Source organism: Populus trichocarpa, chromosome 1 (assembly GCF_000002775.5).
Source record: "Populus trichocarpa isolate Nisqually-1 chromosome 1, P.trichocarpa_v4.1, whole genome shotgun sequence".
Classification (NCBI taxonomy): domain Eukaryota; kingdom Viridiplantae; phylum Streptophyta; class Magnoliopsida; order Malpighiales; family Salicaceae; genus Populus; species Populus trichocarpa.
In genome coordinates this window covers 10,478,774-10,501,853 of record NC_037285.2, presented here as the reverse complement: position 1 = coordinate 10,501,853, position 23,080 = coordinate 10,478,774, and the positions used below count along the sequence as shown (strand labels likewise).

Sequence of the window (23,080 nt, the reverse complement as noted above, 5' to 3'; positions counted from 1 at the left end):
AGGCAAGATTATTTTGATAAGGTTGAGGGTTTTATTAATTTTATTCCATTTAATCTATAGAATATTAGTGAAGATGAAATTAGATGTCCATGCGTGAAATGTAAAAATAAAAAGATTCACCATAAAGATATTGTGACAATGCTTCTACTTAATAAAAAATTCATCGAGAAATACTTAAATTAATTTGCACATATTGAAGCCTATGTTCTTTACAAAACTACGTTAGAATGTTAATGAAGCTCAGATTTCCTAATCCAAATGCTAATGAAGCTTAAGATTTTTAATTATAAGATGAATAATTTTTTACATTGTTTAAAATAGATATAAGTGTTTAATAATTGGCAACTCCTAAGTGTAGAATTAGTTATGCTTTTTCTCCGACTATTAATGGTTGTTAACAATAACCACATGTCTACTATGGGAGCTAATGTTGGTAGAATGAGATTTTTATCTTTTAGTCTTAAAAAAAAAGTTCAATGTTACAATGAGTATTTTATTAATGAATATTTCTTTCATACAAAACAATATGGTAAGGTTAGAAAGACTTATAATATTGGGGCTTGTGTAAATGATTTAACTTCCAATTAGTTTGAAGTTGATTATTATAGCAAGTTGGATGAGGTTATAGAGTTGCAATATCATAAGTGCAAGATACAATGTTTTTTTTTATTCAAATGCTATTGGTATGATATCTATAGAGGAATTAGAGTTGAGTCTTACCATGATTTGATCGAAATAAATAAAAAAGGTATATTATGCAATATCAATATTATTTTTGTTTTTGCTAAATAATGCCAACAATTTTATTATACATACACCTTTTTCTTTAGAAATGATCATAATATAGTTGATTAGTTATCTGTTGTCAAGACAAAACCTAGGAGTCATGTTCAAGTAGTTGAAGATGGTAACGATGAAGTAATTAGGAGAGACAATAGCTTTTAAATGGACGAGTTGCTCCATCTATCGAGTTTGAAAATCCAGATTTTCATGTTATTGAAAATACTTATGTTGAGGTTAATGTTGATGAGTTAAATATAATATTTAGTAACAATGCACATAGAAAAGTAGATGAAGATGATGAGATCGACTATGGATTCAACAAAGAAGATGATGTTGGACATGACGATGATGACAATGGAGAGGAGGATTCCGATTAAAAGGTGTTTGATTGATTTATATATGATCTTTCATTGTGTAATAAAAATAGAGAGATGTAAGATATTGGTAGTGCTTTGTAATGCATTATATTTATACTTGTTGGATATATTTTTTGTTGTTGTTGTGATTATGAGTTTATTGTGATAAATTATTAGTTTGAAGATGCTTATTATTGTTGTTGTTGTTGTGATTATGAGTTTATTGTGATAAATTATTAGTTTGAAGATGCTTATTATTGTTGTTGTGCTTAGTGTGAGAATTGTTAGCTTGAAAATTATAAACTAAACCAAAAACAAATATAGAGAAAACACCAATGGAATCAATGATGGAAAAGCTATTTCTTCGGCATTTTTATTGGCTATCCCTCTAGAATCTTGGAACCCATTCTAGAAATTTTGACAAAACTTATAGAATGTTTAGGACTTTATGATAGAATCGGCAATAGAATATTTTGTCTGCTATTTAGGTGCCGATGGAGTTTTCGATGGAATATGGACGGTAAAATCTGATTTTTAGGTTGAATATTCTGTTGCTTATTTTGTTGGCAATTTTATCGTCGACAAAAAATGCCAATGAAACAAAAACCCCGGCAAGATACTTTCCGATGATGTTTTTGCTTTGACAATTCTTTTGGCAATGAAATTCCCGATAAAATATTATGTCTAAACACAAATGAAATATTCTATTAATATTTTTCAATATTCTTGTAGTGAAATAAATATTAGAATTTATATACATGGGTTTATCATAAAAACAAGTCTTAATTTTGCCTCCAAACTAAATATCCAAGCTCATCCATCACAACACTCTCCAACTACAATGCAATGATTTTAATAATGATGATAACATGAAGATTATAATTACTGCAAGCTGCGTCTTCGTATGCAAAGATTCTATAAAAGTATAGATTGGAATATCAATTCGAGCAATCATTTTATGTGAAAGGAAATTGATTGAAAGGCATACACACAATCATTCCTCCTGGGGATAGTTATGCTCTTATATCTGTAGTGGTTAATAGCGTGAGCAAATTTACCAGGGTGGTTTCTTCAATGAATCAAGGCTGAAGATCCAATTACTGCAGTTTTTTTTTTTTTTAGTTATAATAATAAAAAAAAGGAGGAAAATGAGAGTGAAAATATCTAGTTTTTTTTTTTTTTAGTTATAATAATAAAAAAAAAGGAGGAAAATGAGAGTGAAAATATCTAGTTTTTGTTTTTGTTTTGATGCCCAATATTTTACCAGGATATAAAAAGACGTTAGCTTGACACCAGCTGCACGCAGTTTTCAGAGAATATAGAGAGCATCAATACCCAGAGCTCGTGAAGGGAGCCTCTGCGTGTATCTCGTACAAGACACTGGCTTCATGCATTTTATTGTTTTTGGCCCGTCGTTTGATGAATTTATTAACAAAGTGACATTTCGCCTTCGACTCTCTGGTTGATTCTTGAAGTTGAAGGAGATGAATGGCGTGGCAAATCCACCGCATCGCATCTCGGTGATGTGACTGTAAACGATGTATCTCCTCCCAGCTACCGGCGTCCACTGCTTTTATTGAAAGCTCCTCTCTTTTCAGTGGTGGCCCCGGTTTGTTTTTTCTGCTGGAAATTCTCTTTGTAAGAATTTAATTGTTTTTTAAAATTAATTATTTTAATATTTTTAAATAATTTAATATGTTATTTTTTAAAGTAAAAAAATATTATTTCAAGGTATTTCTAAGTAAAAATTATTTTAAAAAGTAATTGTTTCCACAATATCAAATGAATTTTTGTATATTATTGCATAATTTTTTTTTCAAAGAGTATATTTTAATTAAAAATATATTAAAATAATATATTTTTATCTTTTATATTAGCATATTAACACATTAAAATTATAAAATAATATTAAGGTGAAATTGACAGCACGAGGTATCTCTTCCATAGGTATTGCAAGAAATAGTTTTATTTTTGTTTATAAATACATGGATATAAATATTAACAATTATTTTAAGATACGAGCAGGAAAAAAATCTTGATTTTAGTATATAAAAACAGTTACTACGATAATTTTTATTTATATTATTAAGAAAAATATTAATGTTTTGGCAATTGACACTTACCATACCGTGGTCCATGTTGATCACACACAGGACACGTATAAATCAACTAGAGAGAAAGTGACAAAAAGCTGAGGACCTGTTAGTTGCTGTCATCAGCTAGAAGAATCTATGATGTAACAATTGATCAAGCATGTAATTTTTATTATACCCTCGATTCCTTATTTGACTCTCTTCCTCGTCGTTGAGTAGCTTGTTTTTGTTTGTTTTTATATTTTAAAATTATTTTTTTATATTTTAAATTATTTTTTTATATTTTTAAATTATTTTGATGAGTTCACGTCAAAAATAATTTTTAAAATATAAAAAAATATTATTTTAATATATTTTCAAACAAAATACATTTTAAAAAATAATTATTACCAGACTCTCAAATATCATCAAAACCTTGAGCACTAACCTAAGAGATTGAAACAAAAGAGTTATTTATTTTTATTTTTGTATATAATCCATTGTATTTAACATTTTTTCTACCCCGTAGCGACACGCTAAAATAGATACCCCTCTCTTTTTATATATATAAACTTAGCTAACTTTCTTGATTGTATATGAAGACAATGTTTGTTTATGCAGTTTCATCATGTTTTTTTAGATATTTTTAAATTATATTAATATGCTGATATTAAAAATAAATTTTAAAAAATAAAAAAAATATTATTTTGGCATATTATTAAATAAAAAACACTTCAGCTTCTATCATAATATCAAACACTACCTAAACCCCTTTTAAAATGAATTTCCACAATGCTATTTTTAACCGGATCCTAAAAAGAAGAAAGAAAGTTTATAATTGAAGCTTAGTTTAGATGGTAAATTAATTAATTTGTTATCCATATTATCATGTACAAATTAATTTTTAAGGAGTGACCTATTGAAAGAAAGATCTTGTGATTACATCTATTTAAGCACATATGACCTATTTAAAATCTTCTTTTTTTTATTCATTAAATGAAAGCTAATCTAAAAATAGTTTAAACATTAGAATAAAAAAAAGCACCAATGGAATCTGCTATAAAATATCATAAACATAGGTTTTGATGCATGCATCCCTCCATATTTATTATAAAAATCAAATGTTAGATTTGCCAAAAACCTTGTAATCAAACTCCAAAACCAGTCCACATCAATCTGAGAATAACCCAATACAGATCTTGGTATTCTACAAGCCCAATTGGTATTCCAATTCTCTTCAGGCCAATTGCCCAAATCCCCAGCCCAAGAAACCCCATCTCTCTCCTCCGCCCCCTCTTCCTCTCTAGTCAGCCCTTCAGCTTCCCTGGCTGGCGGCGTCGCTTGGGTCACCATTACAGTCAATCAAATTCTCCTGAAACATTAAACACCAAACGCTCGTTTATATATACATGAACTGTCCTGTCTCTTTCTCTTCCACATCCTCTCTTAAACTTCACCGAAAAGAACATCATAGCCTCTTCTTGTCCACCATTCTTAAGCTCTTGCCAACACACAATCACACACGTTCAGCTAACCCCCACAAAAAAGTTTCGTCTGTTTGCTCTGTGAATGCGATCTTTGATGGATATGAGAAAGCTAACAATTACCAACACTATCTTTATTTACACACCAATTAAACGCCTTTTAACTTGTGTCGCAGCCACGCTTAAAAAACAGCACCAAATGCACCAACGAGACCCTCCTTCTCCTCCACATCCAGTATTGCAGCCACAGACAAATCCACAACTTTAAATCAGATTTTACTCATTAAGTTATCTGCTATTCTTTCTAACCCATCTTTGGATTGTGCTAAATGTAAAGAGTTAGTGCTCCATTTGTCTCCTCAAGAGTTTGATAGTTGTTAAATCAAATGTGAATCCAAAAACAGCTTTAATTTTTTTTTCTTTTTTTCATTTTGTATCTGAGACTTGTAAGTTTGAAGGGGATATTCCCCAATTCAGTAGTTGCTTTGAATTCGCTTATGCAAAGTTTTTGCAAGAATGATAAAATGGGATATGCTGAGAGTGTTTTAGAGGAGATGATACCAATAGGTTTACCAATAAACCAAGGCTTGTTTGCTTTGATTATTAATTGGTTGTGTGAAGCGGGACAAAAAGAGACTTGAGAAGAAGAGGATAAAGGGAAAAGAAAAGGAGAAGAAATAAGAAAGAGAAGCTAGGGAAGACAGACGGAAGAAGAAGAAGAAGCTGGGCAGAGGAAGAGGGGAAGAGAGAATAGGGAATGAGAGGAGAATTACAACTCTGCAATTTTTCTTTAATTCATAAATAAGTTGTTTATAATGTAAAAGAAACACTTATAAATAGTAAAACATAATACAACCATAGTTAGACAAAAGGCCCATTAAAATAAAATAACATGAAATCCAATAATTAAATCAGATGAAGCCCAATCACGTAAGCCCAAGCCCGCTATCTTAGTTAAAGAGTGATGAGTTAGGCTATCATTTGTTGCCTAGTTCATAGTGTATATGATTCATGTTTCGAATCTAGTATCCCGGCCAATTTTCTCGAGCTCGAAAGAACTCAACCCTATTAAATATAGCTTTAGGTAGCTCTAATAATACTCAAAAAAAATTAGGATTAAGTTAATACAATCTCCCTCTAGTTATCCAAATATAGTCTTAAGCAAGTTATTTATTCATAAACTATAATTCATTAAATCTCACTATCTCTATTAAAAAAAACTTATGTATTCAAAATAACATATCTATAATGATTATTGTTTTAATTCTTACCAACATTATAATGTTTTATTTTCGAGAGTTCTATTCTATTAGAAACGTTAGTCATCTGGGCTTGCAATAGTTTTAATTACTCTTAAATAGCTCAAAAAATATCAGGTTCATAATATAATTGTAAATTATAAAACTTTGCACAAATACATGCAACACTAAATTAGAGAAGCAATTGAGATTACAAACATACGATGCAAGTAACAATATAATAAATATACCGACTTTATTATCGGAGAGTTTTTAAACCCCCGATTGAAACTGTTTTTGCAAGTATTTAAACTATAAGTATAACTATGGAGTTTCTTAGATTAAGAATAAAAAATCCAAACACTTAAATATATTGATTAACCATCATTTCAAACACTAAATAACATTTTAGTTATATATCTTAGATTTTAACACATCATCAAATTTCATTAACTTCTTCTTTAAAAAAGAAACCTGATGAATTCTATTGATCCTTCGAAGACATTTGATTATTCTCGATACCTATCTAAGATTGATTGCGTGATTTTTGTGCAGACAAGAGAGGTGTTAAAGCTTCGCGAGAGACTGAAACAATACTATCCGTTTATCATGGATGCTTTCTTTCATGTCTTGCCCTCGACAGCATTTTTAGCTCCAAGGTTCTGTTTCTGAAACTCTTCAAGATATATTGTATTCTTGCTATGATATTCGGATTTGGGAAGGCAACTTGGTCCATGTAGTGGTTCACACATAATCTCACTTATTTTATCCTGCCTGAAAAGCACCAATTATATACAAGTGGGATTCATTGTTTGCTTCCTGATGCTTTTTTATTCACAGTGATGTTATATAAGTGGGCCCATGTCCTTCTGTTTTAGCCCATTTTCTCAATAATTGAAGTAAGATTTTCTATGCATAGAAAGGTCTCTATACTGCGCAACATGGCAGCTAGTTCAATGGTAGCCTCCCCTTAATTTCTAGGCGAGAGCAGGGTTTAGTGCTTGAAACAATGCCAAACACCACGCATAGAGTAATCCAACAAGCGCCTAGAGATGCATTGAATAACATCATAGTCGAAGAAGACTAGCTGACATAGGTTGAAAAATCGAGTCCGACTCCAAGGCAGCAGCTAGTTCTGGCCACAGGATAGCTGAAACAGTCCATGAGCCGTCGTTTCTAGCGCTTGGCCTTTGGTTCATGTAGCCAACTCCAATTTTTTCTACCGTTGTACAAACCGTGCCCAACACTGGACCACCGAATCCGAAGTCCAATTCAGCAACTGGAAACCTCCTCCCTGATGACAAAACAAGGGCCGGACCTCCTCGGCCTAATACAATGCTAGATAGCATCAGACCAGGTCTATGACACTCGATCCAATCTATCAAATCCAAGAAATGTGCCTCATTAGTCACCTTTGATATGGAATCATGAACATTGCTAGCAATATCTGATATAGACCCCTGCTTCAGTTCTGCAATGGTTGCTTCTGCAACAGCAACGGATAATACATTCCCTATGTAATTTGACATTAAATTCTGAGCTCCATGAACTCTACCACGTCCATCGACTAACCATCCCATCTTGCACTTTTGATGCCTTTCATCAATGGCTGTAACCATTATCTTCCATACATAGGCTGAGAAGGCCTCAATTTTAGTTCTCTTATTACCGCTGGCACAAGCAAGTTGCTGCAGCCTATTGATGCTGGAGACATCAATATGATATAGGCGCTTGAGCAAGATCTGGGTTGTGGGCATGTTTATTATTTCTTCTATGGTGCACTTTACGAAAGTTTGATCCAAAGAAGGATGACAAGTTGGAGGACAGCGTGCTAGAAGGTTTCTCCTGTGATCTGGCATGCAAGATATTGGCTTTCTTTGAGCGATTTCTGACCATGAAACCAAGAATTTACCAAAGGCACTTGCATCGCCGAGTGCATGATCAAAGGTGAATGTTATTGAGATGCCTCCACATGTGTAACGGGTGACTTGAACTTGTAAAGGAAACTCAGTGTTGAGAGAAACGAGTTTCCCTTGCAAAAATTGATCAAGGTTGTAGAAGTCTAGTTTCTTCAAAGAAATGTTGGCATGACCTTCTACAACCAAAGCACCATTATCGTCACATATAATCTCAGGCTCATTAGTATTTGGATTTTGTACTATTTGACCAGCAAATGGGTAGTAGTAACTAAGAGTCTCAGCGAGGGAACTCTTTAGGGACTCCATGATGGAGGAAAAACAAACCTTTTCAGGATTATGGTAGAAATAGAAGTATGTGACAGGAAATCGGCCAGAAAGTAGGTCAAGATTTGATAGAGTGAGTCTTTGTGGCTTTGGCAAGGGATTCGCGGCTTTGACAACACTTTTTTCTGTGAAGATCACCGCAAACTTTCCATGCTCCGGAACTTCTTCCATTAAAACTAGAAACTCTAAGCCTACTCAGTGAAAAATATTTTCAGTAGATTTTTCACCCCTCTTAGTGGTAGCTTTGATAGTTACTTGACTTGCAGGTTACAAGCAAAACACACTTATATATATAGGCAGAATTTGGATACTGATCAGATAGAAAACAGTTGGGAGTTTTATATAGTAACCTGAGAAGACAAGTAGATGTGCTTCCAGTGTTTTTTTTTTCTTTTTGTTCCAATATATATTAATTGACAAAGGTTGGAACTTGAATTTGGGACACTTTGTAAGGATTCATTGGTTTTAATGGATTAAATGTTGACAGGTATATATTAAATCCCCAATTTATTTGGTGATTAATTGGGGAATAGTTTAGGCACAAATATTTTCCTAGAAAAAAACAATGTCATTAAAAAAAAAAACACAAAACAGAGAATAATTAAGCAAAATGATGGATCCCAGATTGTTTGTGCCAGCCACTACGTACCAAGTATCTACTTTAATCAAATTTCATTAATACTAAGCAAGTGGTGAGCAAATTCGGCAGGCAAAATCATTTGGGATGAAATTAATGGTGAAATTAAATTGGGCAAATTATCATCACCAGTACTAGTGGTTAATAGGATGTTTGATAACGGTTGCTTTTTAAAATATATTTTACTAAAAATGCATCAAAATAATATTTTTTAAAATTATTTTTATATCAGCACAACAAAACTATTCAAAATTATTAAAAATAATATTAAATTAAAAAAATTCAATTTTTCTTTTAAAATACCGTTTCGAACACATTCTCAAACAACTCCTTAAATCTCTTAGCAAAATCACATAGGTACACATTCCATGATTTCGTGCATTATGAATTAAGGTATTGATGCAGAAAAAAAAACAATATAAAATTATGTTAAAAAGAATCACATTATAAATTCTAATTTAAAATATCGAGGATCAGCAATCTCATCACTTGGTTAATTGCACGAACAAACACCATCTGAGTACCCACACATGCAAGTAGTAGCCTATGTAAGTGGAGGATTGCCATTCTCGCCTTTTTATCTCTTATTATAGCACCAACAATTATTCACGGTTCGTATGGAGCCCGCCTATCTAGTGCAAGAAATTGCTTAATAAGAGGGGGGGGGGGGGGGGGGAGCTAATAGGAGAGTGTACTTTTAAGGTAAAGAGCCACTATCACTAGAGGTTTGGGCTAAAAGTGGCCATGGAATTATAGCCTTTTTGACAAGTTATGATAGCAACACTGACTTTGTTCCTATTACTTGGGAAAATCACCAGGGAGCATAAACGCACTGACTGCATATGCACCGTCGGAAGTGCATGTCACTGCAAGGCATTACTTTTGAGGGTTGGCAGGAGTGTAGGCACATCAGCAACTTGTGAGTTATTGGAGGCAAAACTTAATGCTAATCGCCACAACATTTCCCTTTCTAGCTTGTTCAGATCGACTCGACTCGACTCGTGCTCAATCCCCATGATTAATCAGCACAATATCACCCTGATAAATGCAAAATTTGCCTTCAAATTAGTGTTCTGGAAATCACAGTCATCCCCGTGCCTGTCAGCTGGTATTTTCTTTTCAATATTTCCATGTATTTGACCTGGAGGAAATCAATTTACTGTAAGGGAACCACGCCTGTCACCACCCATTACCAAGTATCACAACCTCACGCATGCTAAACATCTCCACCACCTCCATCTTTACCTGATTCCCTCTCACTTTTACTTGTCATCAAAAACTCACTAACTCATATAGTCAAACCTCTCCCTGTCATCCTCCATGATCATTCCTATATATTTCCTTTATTGCCTCTGTACACCTGAGATTTTTCTTCAATAATTATAGTGCAAATTCGCACAATGTTTTATGCAAAGTAAACGCTTCATTTTCTTGCCAATGATTATTTCTTGCCAAATGTATCAAGAACTCTTACCAATTTTTCAACTAATAATAATTAATGTTAGACACTAACCAACAGTGAGTATTAACATTTTCATTCATTAATCATAACACTTGTCGTCATGTTTGAGGTGAGTCAATATAATCAATTAAGATCTATCGAAAAAAGCTTCCTATGTCACAAGTTTCTACTCAACATTTCTGATATTTTCCGTCAATTTTGTAATTTTGTGCAAGACTTTCTCTTACATTACTAGACTCACCATTTCTTCTACATTATACTTACTCTCATTTTCATCTTATATTACTTTTCTCGTATATTTATTAACTTAAATATTAAAGAATTTCTCATTCCATGAAAGATTTCTTTTCTTTTCTCAAAAATACTCAAGTTCATACACAGGTCTAAACATGAAGCTCGGCTCACACATTGACTCAGTTTCGCAAACAATGAAAAGATTAATTTATATGTGAAAACTTCAGAAGGCGTCTGTTCAAGTTAAACTTCTTCTTAGGATATTCTGAGCATTTTAAAAAATAACGGATTGGCGAGAGTGTGGTTGATGATGCCGGTATCACCTCCCCCGTCGGAAGCCTTCATTTTTGCTACGTTTGGCTAATTATATGATAAAAAAAAAGCAATAATTTGCTTCTGTGCATCTTTGAAATTGTCTTGCACTTGGGTTTTAATAAAATTACATTACATTAAGGACATGTAATAATTCATAAACAGTGCATTGATCCCAATGAAATCTACTTTACAACATTCAATGCTTTGTTTTGGGCATCTCTGGAAGTGTTTCAAAGTATTTTATATTTAAAAATATATTAAAATAATATTTTATTATTATTTTTTAAAAATTATTTTTAAATTAACATATCAAAATAATTTAAAATTATAAAAAATATATTAATTTTTTTTTTAAAAAAATAATTTTTAATTTTTTAAAAAATACTTTTAAAATACAAAAACAAATATACTCTCTCATGAAAATTCTGCAATGCCTGCGTTATGCTACCTTTGCCTCTCTATACTCAACCCGTGAACAAAATATTGTCAACGGTCAAGATTTTTCGTCCTATATGTGTCTTGTAGCATAAATTTATTTCCTGAATTGATCTTCAAAGTCAATTATATTATTTTGTCCTTCAATTTTTTTTTAAAAAAAAAACAGAAAAAATAGCAACATATATATTCCCGGCAATGGCAATAGGAATTCGACCACCACACCGGTTAAAAAAAAACACCAATCTCATCATACAAATTTATTGTTAAAATTACAAAATATGTATATTTGAAGTTTTTAAATATAAAAAAATATATTTTCATCTTTCTTGCAGTTTTTTTTCCTATCAAATCTAATTTTTTTTTTATTGTTATTTTTCTACTTTGTGATTTTTTTTAGATTGATTTTTTAACTATTTTATCTTTAATATTTTAATTGATTAAGTATTTAGCTTCTTGGTTAAATTCATTTTTAGAATTTAACGATTTACGAGTTTAAAAAATTAACTCGAGTTTTTTTTTTAAGATTTTTTTCCATCCTCCAATATTTTATAAATTTTTTTTTTCTTATTTTTGGTTACAGATCAGATCCAGTAGCTAAGATCACAAGGATGTTGTTATTCAGTATTACGGCGATGAAGCAAGTGATACCCGATACTTTCCTTCCTTAATTGTTGTGTATTCCTTAAGGACTAATTCATGGAGATATTGTGGACATTTGGCGCATGATCATTGCTTGCAGAACAGTACATATTACACTTGGGTGAATGGAGTTTTTTAATGGGCAGGATCGCATACAAAGTTCGGGAATTTTGAAGCGCTCCTTGCATTTGACCTGGATAATGGTGTTCCAAGAGATAAAGCACCAGATTATTGCGACCCAGCTTCTGGTAGACTTGTATTATATGATGACTCCATTGCTTTGTTTAATGTTCACGAGATTGAGAAGTTTCTTGATATATGGACATTGAATGAACGGTGTTGGACGAAAAAAACTCACCATGGGGCCTCTTCCTGGAGTTCAGAATGTGAGTGGAGATCGTTGGAAGAGGAATAAGGTCAGTTTAGCCCGAGTATGGCAAACTAAACTTATGTGAGCTTAGTACTCAAGAAATAAGGGGTCTTGACTTTCGGAGGTTTAGTTCGTGCGAAGGAATTTATAATGTTTATAAGAAGAGTCTTGTTTCGTTCAAGGATAGATATGTGAGATCTGCCTCGTTCAATCGAAACGCTCAAAACTTGGAAGTATTTTCGACAGGCGAATCATTTTAGTACCCGCCACTATGCTCTAAGAGAAGAAGTGGGAAGCAGAAAGGAGTCAGAGGTTGAAGGAATTGTTACTTGTTATGAAATAATTTTCTGATGTTTCGAATTTAGAAATCCCAGTTTGATTTTTTGAGTTTAAATTTCGTTGACAGAAGCATTTTGAACTATGTTATTTATTCAAATTTCAATAAATCCTTGTTGAGGTAATGTCTTGCTTTATATTTTTACTGTCTTATAAATCCTCTGCCTCTTGATTTTTCATGTCTCTGATTCTGTTTATTCCTAAATAGCAAGACTGTGATAAAACATAATCAAAGTCTCATTAAATCATCAAAGAAAGAGGCGCAGCAATCGTTCAAAAGTGTTTAACCCTCAAAATGTAACAACAAATATGGAGACCAACAGTGCTAAATAAACATGCATGGCAACAATAGAGCTGCCAAATGAAAATTCCAACCTTTGTTTTTGACTCTTAGAAGCAAACAATCAGCTTGACAGCATTTATTCCAAGCAAATCCTCAAACAGAATTTTTTTGTGATCAATCCTGACATCAATAAGATGCCCATGCCAGTCTCCCTGAACTCATCTCAGCAAGACGCACAGGGACAGCTTCTCCTGGCTCGAACCAGGCAAGCTTTTCAAATAACTTTTTGGCAAGGTCCCCTACGACGTATGAAACTCCTGAAGCCATAATTCCAGTAACAAAGTAGTGCAGCACAGTCTTCAAGTAGGGTTTGGGCGAATTCTGGATGTAAGCCTTTCCGATAGCAAGTATGGTAATGCATAAAAGAGAAGTTACAGCCACTGCTGCTAGCTTGAAATTCTTGTCATCAGTCTCCATGAATGTGAAACCATACACTGCAGGCGGTACTATACCAAAAACAAGAAATGATAACAAAGCAATGGTGGCGTGAAGTAAGAAATTTTCTCTCCGTCCCAGAAGTTGTTGATAGCGATCAACTTGCTCATTTGTTTGACTGGAGGCCCCTCTAGGTTGCTCACTTTTCAAGTCCGAAAGCTGTATTTTTACATGTTACGGGAGTATCTTAGTTTAAATTATAACATCTATCAATAATTTACAAATGGACTGGATCGAAAAGTCACTTACACTGTGAGCAATAATGAAAATTCCACCAATCAAGTTTGCCAGCGACAGAGATATAATGTTCACTGTAACCAGAAAAATAGTTAATGATCGTAAATTGTCAGATGAAGTTCCGAGATATGATTTATATAATTTTCTAACACACTTCTTTAAGTGAAAGTTCTTTGAGTTTAAAACTTGCGCAGGCCTACACTACCTTGTGCTTAATTTTTATCAAATAAAATAAGAATACCATATCAAAGAACCAATTTAACGCCATAGCTTAAGTTGTTAAGTGAGACCTTAAGATACGTTTTGTATAATTCTCTACCAATAAATTCAGACCACTGAAATAATTCTTCATGGGAAAAGAAGTGATTCTCATCAAATTTAAGTACGCAAGCAATTATGTTAATCATCGCCAAAAGAAATGGAACATAACAGTTTGAAGAAACTACTGTGTATTAGACAAGAAGAGATAGAAATTCTGATGTATTTGAACAGTGGAATATCCAAATATATAGAAAAAATTGAGAGAGTAATTAATTTATGATGATAATAATCCATTTATAAATATCAGATAAGAAGGAAACAAGCAAAGGAAAATGCAATAAACAAAATTTGGGGAGGGGTGTTAAAAACATAAAACATGACTCTGAAACTTACATGTGGTAGCTTCAGCACCAGCAGCAGATGTCACAACACTTAGACTTGTAATAGATTCAATTAAACCGCCATAGACAATGCTTTTCACTATTTCCAATTTCTTAGCACCTCTTAGTTCAGAATCTGTTGTTCCCTCAGTTGAATCAGCAATGTCTGGCCTGCTCAAAGGAGGTTCTGCTTCGGGCCCTGATGCAACAAGTGCTATATTAGATTTTCTCTTTCTTTTTTGTTCTGAAATATTTTACATTCAAGAGATGATCTGTAAATTCAAAGTATTTGTACACTTGCATGAGATCTACTATGAAATTTATTAATGAAAGAATTATATAGCAACAATGAAATCAGAAATTAATAGATATTTTCAAGGTTTAAATTGAAAAAAAAAAACAGATATACTAATATTTTTACGGGATAGTGAATAGTACTAGGCATTGACACTACTGCTAGACTGGTTGCGTAAAGCTGCAGTATATATATGTGTGTGTGTGTGTGTGTGTGTGTGTGTGTGATACAGCAAGCAAGTGAATAGCAACTAAAATGGCCAAATGAGACAGTGTTGATAACAAATTTCTTTATTCACGCGGCCATTGATACCATGCACATTCTTACCTGCATCATCTACTTTTCTTCCTCCAACAATTATTACTTCAAGTGGTTTAGAGCCTTGCTTTGAGGAGGCTGCATTAATCCTGTCAGCTTCCTGGGGACCAGTAGTTCCATAAATTTGTTCTTGATTTACCGTTGTCGCAACAGGTGATCGAATTCGGTTCATCACTGAGGCGTTGGTATCTTCATCATGTACTGTTTCACTCGATGGAGCTTTGGTTTGATCAAGTGGTGGTGTTCCACCAGATGGAGATTTGTATGTTGATGAATCGGGTGATGGAACTTGCACAGTGTCTGCAGCATTAGCTCATTAAGTGAAACATATTGAGGCACGTACAAGGTAGAAAAAATGAAAATGCACGTAGAGATCACGGAGACAACAAGAGCACATGGTCGTGGAAAATAGGAAAGAAAAATCTGATTGCATAATAATAAGAAATGGAAGCGGTATCAAAGTTTTAAAAGATTGCATCGAGTATATCACCTTTCTCATGATGCAGTGTATCTTCTTCACCTTTCGGTACCAAATTAGGGAAGAACCAATTGCCTGTTGGATGAAAAAAAAAGGTAAAATTGGAGCATGTATCACAGCTTGGGAAGAATAGAACTTGGAAACGCCATTACATACGAAAACTATACGAAGAAAAGCGAGTAGACAGGTATAAAATCTTTGATAAGATTGCATGAAATACAAAATTAAGCATTGAAATTAATCCAATCAACACCACCATCACCATCCTCACTAGCCATTGTTCGAAAATATATAATGTCAAACAGTGGCCATATTGTGGGCATAGGATATGGCATGCGGACCTGCAGGTTATCAACAAGGATAAAGGAAGACACATTAGTCATTACCTATTGGTATGAGAAAACTGAAGCATGATGTGCATCTGAATGTTTTAACTGGCCCAGGGCGTTGTGCATCTCTACTGCCCTCTTCATTACCGCGAATTATAACCTTCTTGATGCAAGATTTACAGTTAGGACAGTAGAATTCATGAGCAGCAGGCTTCTCAAAAACCCTTTCAAGATACAGTTCTGCGACTTCTTTGATGTGGCTGATATCTCCATGTCCTGTTGTCCCCTGGTTGGTGGAACTGACCGGTACGATCTGTTCCTCCAGCGACACTTTGGAAGGAGGAAGGCTTGATACTTCCGGGAAGAACCTTTCAGGCTTTGAATATACAATATCAACAATGGCATCTTTCAATCCATGGAACCCATCAATAGATTCAGTGCCTGAAACCATAAAGACGTGCAGTAGACAAAGCATTTCAATTACTAGTGTAATATTTATAAATGTGCTTTAAAATTGGATGAGCAATCATCCATTTGATGAATACATAAACTTATTCTTGTGTTCACCTAATGTTCACCTAAAAAAACTTGAAGCTAAACTGTAACGTGGTGAGACACCATCATAAGCAAAGGAATTTGAGCACCGACATCGATAATTTTAACAATCTTTAATATAACTAAACTCTTGATTCTTATTCTAATTGCCAATACTGATATAATTGAAAGACCTATTTAATTCTCTGCAGCTTCAAATTGTTAAGAGAGGAAGAATGCATGTAGTGTCACCATTGGGGTGTCCCATGAAGCCATGGTCAGTTTACTCTTCAATGACAACGTTGTCAAAAGGTACGAACATAGGATTCATTCAATTATTGCCTTGGGAGCCCGACATTATTTATATATAAACAAACATAGCCTTTGTAATTGTAGATTATGGGTTTCAACCTTCTCTTTAAATGAAATCAACTAACTTCTTCAACAAAACAAAAAGGAAAGATAAAAAAAATGCATCCATGGCTCCTGCATGCATGTGGGGCAATGTTTTGGTAACGAAAATCCGTCTTCAATTTTATTTTGTATCGCTCATTAGATTTTAATCTCTAAAAATTGCTATGTATGCATGTTTATGATTGTTGGTGTCAATAATCAGTCAGAAAAAAAAATTATAATTAAAAAACTGAAAGGTCAGCTCAACAAAACACTTCTAATCTGTATATAAAAATGTGTTTGCCCAGGGAAAAAGAAATTTATCTCCATCCATGTATATATGGCTCAATATGCTATATGCGTGTGCTCTATCTGTAAATTTGTTGACCAACACAGTCATTTCATTAATTAATTTTAATTAACATAAATAAAATGCCTTTGTCATTTTACTTATAACAATGAACAATAAAATGTTAAAACTATAATGAATTGTTAAAACTATAAGTTTATCATGGTCTTATGATCTAGATTTAACAGGTTAGTCAGAGTTGACTTAACTCATATTTTTAGTTCTTTTTAGAGAGCTATCAAGGTCTTATAATTTGAATAATGAATTTAACAAGTTAATTCATTTAATCAGAATCAATCTAATATATTTTCATTTCAATGTTTTTTTTTTGAAAAAAAAAATATCATCTTGATTGTTTTTAGTCAAACTACATTTTAATTGGTCGTTCGGGTTGTCTTTAGACCTGTTAAGTTAATCAGGTCACATGAAGTCAATTCTAATATAGTTTAATTTTTTTTTCTGTTAAAAAACATTTTAACAACACCTGAATATTTTTTTACTTAAAAAAAAATTGATTTGATTCACAATATAGTGCGAGCAATGATCTAGTATAATTTATTGGGGGAAGTGATCATAAATACTATTAGGATTATCAATTACAATTTAAATAAAATAGCAAGTGTGTATTATAAAGTTATATGGGTGTCAACAAATGGTATTAAACCCGATTCAATACCAGATTCAATTCAATATATTAATTGGATTAGGAGTTAACATGGTAAACCTAACAGATCAATCCGCTACCTTGTCAAAGTTTAGATAAGACCTAGTTTGATTTTGAAAAAAATCAAAACAACTTCAATTCATATTTTTAGAGAAAACCTAAAAAGATATCAATTTAATTTAAGCCATCAACTTATAACCCAAGTTTTGAACTTTAATTGATTCAAGATGACCTTCCTAAACCATGTTTTACTTGGAATAAAATCCTTCTTTTAGATTTTTTTTAGTTCTCCATCCGTTAATTAGGTAACAAATTTCGCATCGCATTTTAATCGTATTTTGGCTGTTATCCGATTTTATTGAATAGAATACTATTTTTATAATAATATAAAATATAAAATTACTAATTTAATAAAGTAGAATAAATTAAAAAAATAAAAACCCATCAGTTTCGAATTGAAATATAGTTCAAAAAAGTCAAATCCTAAAGTAGAAGTTGATGAATTGACTCTCGACTTGAAGCTTAGAGGATCGAGATGGCACCTAGTTTTACCAGAAAGATTACTACATTCGAATTTGTAATTTATTAATCAAATGATCATCAACATTTCAAGAAATGTCAGTAGCAATAATCTTGCTAGACTTTTTCGCTTCGACCTAAATTTATAAAACACACATAGGAAAAACAAGTCAAAGAGTTTCTTATGAGTAAGTGAACTGGTCGTCACACTCGTAAAGGAAAGAAAGCCTTCATCAATACTCTTGAAGAGTAAAATGGTGTTTTGAAAATATATTTAATCAAACTCCATGCTTCCACTGTTATGCTCTTATATATATATAAATAAGATCATATAGATTTGTTAAAAATGTAAAACATTATGGTAAATCAAATTACTCAGTGCATTAATCATTTATATTTAAAATATAAAAACTGTGCACTGGATCGGATCGATGTTGTAGCATCCGGTCAAAATTAATTTCCTTCCTGTGTTATAGCATTTCAACGCAACTTAAACCTGCTGTTACTAAATCGGTGAAAAGCGAATGAGCAGCTATATAAACAAGCTGGAGTAGAAACACAGAAAGCATGCATTTATGTTGTCATGAATGTATAGTACTATACTGTTCCTGAAGACAGTAGCAAAGCTGTGTAGCATGTTGACAAGCAGCTAGCTAGCTTTAAATATTACGCAAGAACATACCTTTGTTAACGAAAATGGAAGTCTCCTGTTTTCCATTTTGCTCTTGATTGATTAATTCAGCCGATCCATTTGCAGTCATGGAGGAATCGACAGGATCATGGACGTCTGTGTCACCATTAGTTGATGTTGTCGATATAGTGGTGGATGACTGACTGTCTTGGCGAGGACGCCTCCCTCGCAAAGCCACTTCCATCACCTCATCCTCTTGAAATGACTCCTCCATTACTCTTTCCTTATCCAAGAACTTGTCTGACTTCTCCCTCTCTTTTTTTCTGTGAAGAGTGGCCTTCTCTCTGCCTCTCTCAAAGAAAGACCTATATGTATATATAATACTCGGAAGTGTGTGCCACTACAGATGAATACAAGTATAATCAAATCATCAAAATTCAAAAGCCGGTACTGGAACCTAGCTACCTACCTAGCCTGCAGATAATAAATTTTGTTTAGTTGACTTAAAAAAAAAGTCTCCAAGAATTTCGACTCCTACTAGTTATGAAAGGCTTGCAGAGATCTTTATAAGATTGTGTGTTGCAGTGCCAACTAACTTCTTGATTTTCCTTCTTGAAATCAATAAATGCACGTCCTCACGACAAGATTTTTTTACAAAACCTCACGGGAACATGTTAATTTATGCGTTCGTCTGCGCAAATCACATCTGTACTCAGCACTAATTAATACCTAATGATGGTCTTCTCCTCTCTCTCTCTCTCTCTTTTTTTTTTTATCGGTTACAACAGTAATATACAGCTGCACACTCTTTATTGATAATAATAATTACACCTTCAGAGTCGTCGTCGTCGTCAATACTATCTTTATTGTCACCATCATTATTATTCTTTTAAATAATAAAAAAAAACCCCTCTCCCTTCGCACATCTCCAACTTGCTTGTGACCATGTCATGTGATGCATCATGCATGCCATATATGCTAGCTAGTTTAAGAACAGGTATGATTTTTTTTTCTTTTTTTACATAGTTTTGTATAAATTTATTCATCATGCATTCAGTTTGGAATACTCAGTTATTCTATCATCCCTATGCTGCTGGGGTGGAAACTCAACATGGAATGGACTAACCAGTTTTTGATATTTTTATATCTTAAACTATATTAATGATAAAGCTCAAATCTTTAAGAAATACTGAATGATTAGCATGTTCATCGTGAAATCAGAAGCTTTGTTTTTTTGTGTTCAGTGTTACAGCTAGAGTGTGGTTAGAATTATGGTAATTTTTATAATTAGATTTTTTAAAAAAATAAGATTAAGTAAAATACTTTTAATTATGGTTTTAAAAAAGTAAATTAAAAAAAAATATTTGATTAAAACTGTTATGAAATAATTTTTTTACATGTAAAATAAATAAAAAAATTTTACCTGTAAAATAAATGAAAAGCAGGTCTCAATAAATATAAAAAAATATTTAAAATTTTACAAAACTAAAATGTAAAATAAAATGTAGTGCAAAAAAGACAAACTATTTAGCAACTAAACAGTTTTTTTTATTAAAAGAAAAAAACAAAAACTAATACAATTAAAAAAAAGAACAAACTAAATTTGCTTAGTCTTTTACTGAATATGGGGCAAGACTCAATGCAATGATCTAATGAGAAATTCATCTTCTTATATTTTCTGTGTAAAATAAAATTATTAATTTATCCTTTGAAAAAAAAATACATAACTTGGGGGTAAGCGGCTTTTTTGTTTTTAATCTTTTTTGAATAGTATAAATACTTAAATGCCCTTGAAATTTTGTTTTTCTTGGACTTGGACTCGAGTGTTTTCGTCATTTAACTGTGGCTTTTCAGCAGATATCAAATTGAATGAGGATCTCCAAAATCTTTGGGAGTACTTTTTGATAATCTGAAGAAAGATCATTAAAAAAGTAGTCAAAGCCCCATCTCCCTTCTGGTGAAAACAGAACATCATAATGTACTGTATTTTCTTTTGCAAGAATTTCTTAATTTTAAACTTATAATGATGAAGTAGTGATGAGTCACTCAGTGAAACTAGTACTGTTAACTTGTATGGTTTTTACAATATCAAGATTGGAATCTATATATATATATATATATATATATATAGACAGAATGTGAAAAGTCAGTAAAGAAGACAGGGAAAAGATACGACAAGCAACATCCTGAAACATTACCGATCTTCAGTTCACTATCTTCATTTCCATCTGCCTGTGCATCGCTGTATTTCTCACCACATAAAATTGAGTTGTATTGAATCAAATTGACAAGATCATTTTACTCTATTCTTTCGTCTAGCAACAAGTCTGCGCTGAAAACAGAACAGGGGAAGTTAAAGGGATAAAATGACCTGGATTGTTGAGTGTGTAATATGACCATGCAACTTTAAAAAAGCTGACAATCTTAATGGATGGATTGCTGTGTAAACTATGAATCACAGAAATCCATGAGACAGGATAATGTAAAGATGCAAAGAACTCTTCAGATAAACCTAAAAGATGAAGCAATTTGAGAATGTTAGAAACAGAGCTATAATGGATGCGCATACAAGCCCCAATTTCCCCAATCATTAAGCATTGAAGAAACTCATGGTCTAAATAAAAACATCAAGGACAAAAGTCATACACAGAATGCATAATCAGAACAACAATTTCATACTTTTGTCTAGCATTGAAACCTTCAAAACCATGGAAGTTGTTTGACTAAATGTTGCAATAGGAGGTTATTTATATTCCAGCATGCAATTCAATGATCATAATTGCATTCCTAAATCACTTGTTGCATACATTTCATCATTTGGACACAAACCTTTTCTAAATCAACGTACTAAAAGCTTTCTTCTTCCAGAGGTAGTAGCCCTCTTCCGTGATTCTCATCCTCTTTTTTCCTTTTAGAACCTCTACAAGGAAAGAAAGGCCAAGTTGGTTGAAAGGTTGAAGGCTCTTAATTATGGTGCTGCAGCAGCTAATGAAGATTATGAGTAAATTCAAGATTATGGCCAACTTTTGTCAAGATCAACAAAATGGAGGCACTGGTTTGAGAAAACTATGGGGTGCAATTTAGGAGATATATTTCTCCTGCCATTGGAGATGAATTCTAGTAAAAGGAAAAATGGACAATAAAAATAGGTTCTTTATATCAATTAGAAGCCTTTTAAAAGGCCCTTCAAAAGCCCAAAAAATAACAAAAAAACTCAAAAAATCTTAAAAAAATTAAATCAATTTTTTTTTAATTAACATAATCAAACCGAATCAAAACAGGTTGGTTTAAATTGATTTTAATTTTAATTTTTTTTATAAAAAAACAATTTAATTATTTATTTGAGATAAAACTAGATCAAACCAAATAAAAAAAATACTCATTCCACTGGCTGCTTTGATTTGGTTGTTGGCATAATGCGCAAAACGTACCTCACAAAGAAAGATTAGGGACCGAAAAGTTCTTTTATACTCTAAAGTAGGCTATGATCGGAATAAATTGCAATATGGATGATGAAAACGGACTTTTGCATAACGTAATAAAAGAGTTAATAATTATAAATCTTGACCCCACTCATGATCGTGGCTTCCCAATCTAGAGCTTGACTTGACTCACGAGGCTTGCTTTTTGAAGTGAGATACGGTCAAGTCTCCTCTAAAAATTTATTATTTTGTTTTTTTTTAAATAACAATGTTTTAGTTTTTTGAATGAGAAATTTGTCCAAACAACTTTATTTTATATATATAAAAAAAGATTTTTAAATAATATTGTTTTATGATTGACCTACAAAATCTAAAAAACCTAGTAACTAAGCCACAGACTTTTTGTAACTATGGCTAACAACCCTTCACTGTATCAAAAAAGATACATTAGGTTACGGAATCTAGTTTTATAAATTTTAGAATTATTAAAAGCTTATATAATTATTAATCTTAAAATTTATAGAATTAATTGAGATGCACATAAACTAACTCGAACATCTATATTAATTTAAAAAAATACATTAATTCTCTTAGCACCTGTTTTTCTATGCGATGCACCACGTAAATAAACAAACCGTAAACCATCATGAAGGTGCAAAATTATTCTTAGACTAGTTGTAATATAAACAGATTGGATTGGATTTATATGGACAAACTAGTTTCGATTTTGTATAAATATATTCATAAATTTGTATATTTTCAAAACAAAAAAAAAATAAAAATAAAAACCTGGACAGACTCGTTTTGGCTTTTATACACTGATCAAAAGACCCAATTGCAGCCTACCGCCCAATTATTCTTCTCCTTGCTCAAAATTTTACAAAT

The 23,080-nt window shown here is 32.5% G+C and overlaps 2 protein-coding genes across 2 annotated transcripts; both read right to left on the bottom strand.

Moving 5' to 3' along the window:
• Positions 1 to 6,283: 6,283 nt before the first annotated feature.
• On the bottom strand, positions 6,284 to 8,479 carry LOC18094040 (coniferyl alcohol acyltransferase). The gene has a single exon (XM_006368191.3). The coding sequence runs from the start codon at positions 8,345 to 8,347 to the stop codon at positions 7,001 to 7,003; it is 1,347 nt and encodes a 448-aa protein (XP_006368253.2). The 5' UTR covers positions 8,348 to 8,479; the 3' UTR covers positions 6,284 to 7,000.
• A 4,347-nt stretch (positions 8,480 to 12,826) lies between these two features.
• LOC18094039 (membrane protein of ER body 1) lies at positions 12,827 to 19,189 on the bottom strand. Its single transcript, XM_024610677.2, has 7 exons — positions 18,825 to 19,189; positions 15,741 to 16,124; positions 15,367 to 15,429; positions 14,886 to 15,176; positions 14,277 to 14,462; positions 13,635 to 13,696; positions 12,827 to 13,544 (listed from the first exon to the last, which is right to left on the bottom strand). Exons 1-7 carry the CDS (start codon positions 19,045 to 19,047, stop codon positions 13,077 to 13,079), a joined length of 1,677 nt encoding a protein of 558 aa, XP_024466445.1. The 5' UTR covers positions 19,048 to 19,189; the 3' UTR covers positions 12,827 to 13,076.
• Positions 19,190 to 23,080: the final 3,891 nt, after the last annotated feature.

What these genes read in the sequence shown, in the direction of transcription:
- LOC18094039 (XM_024610677.2), bottom strand. Translation starts at nt 19,047, where the DNA reads ATGGAGGAGTCATTTCAAGAGGATGAGGTGATGGAAGTGGCTTTGCGA. An exon ending in TTCCATTTTCGTTAACAAAG is followed by an intron (nt 16,125 to 18,824) that starts GTATGTTCTTGC and finishes TTATGGTTTCAG; the next exon opens with GCACTGAATCTATTGATGGG. An exon ending in TTTTCATTATTGCTCACAGT is followed by an intron (nt 13,545 to 13,634) that starts GTAAGTGACTTT and finishes GTAAAAATACAG; the next exon opens with CTTTCGGACTTGAAAAGTGA.
- LOC18094040 (XM_006368191.3), bottom strand. Translation starts at nt 8,347, where the DNA reads ATGGAAGAAGTTCCGGAGCATGGAAAGTTTGCGGTGATCTTCACAGAA.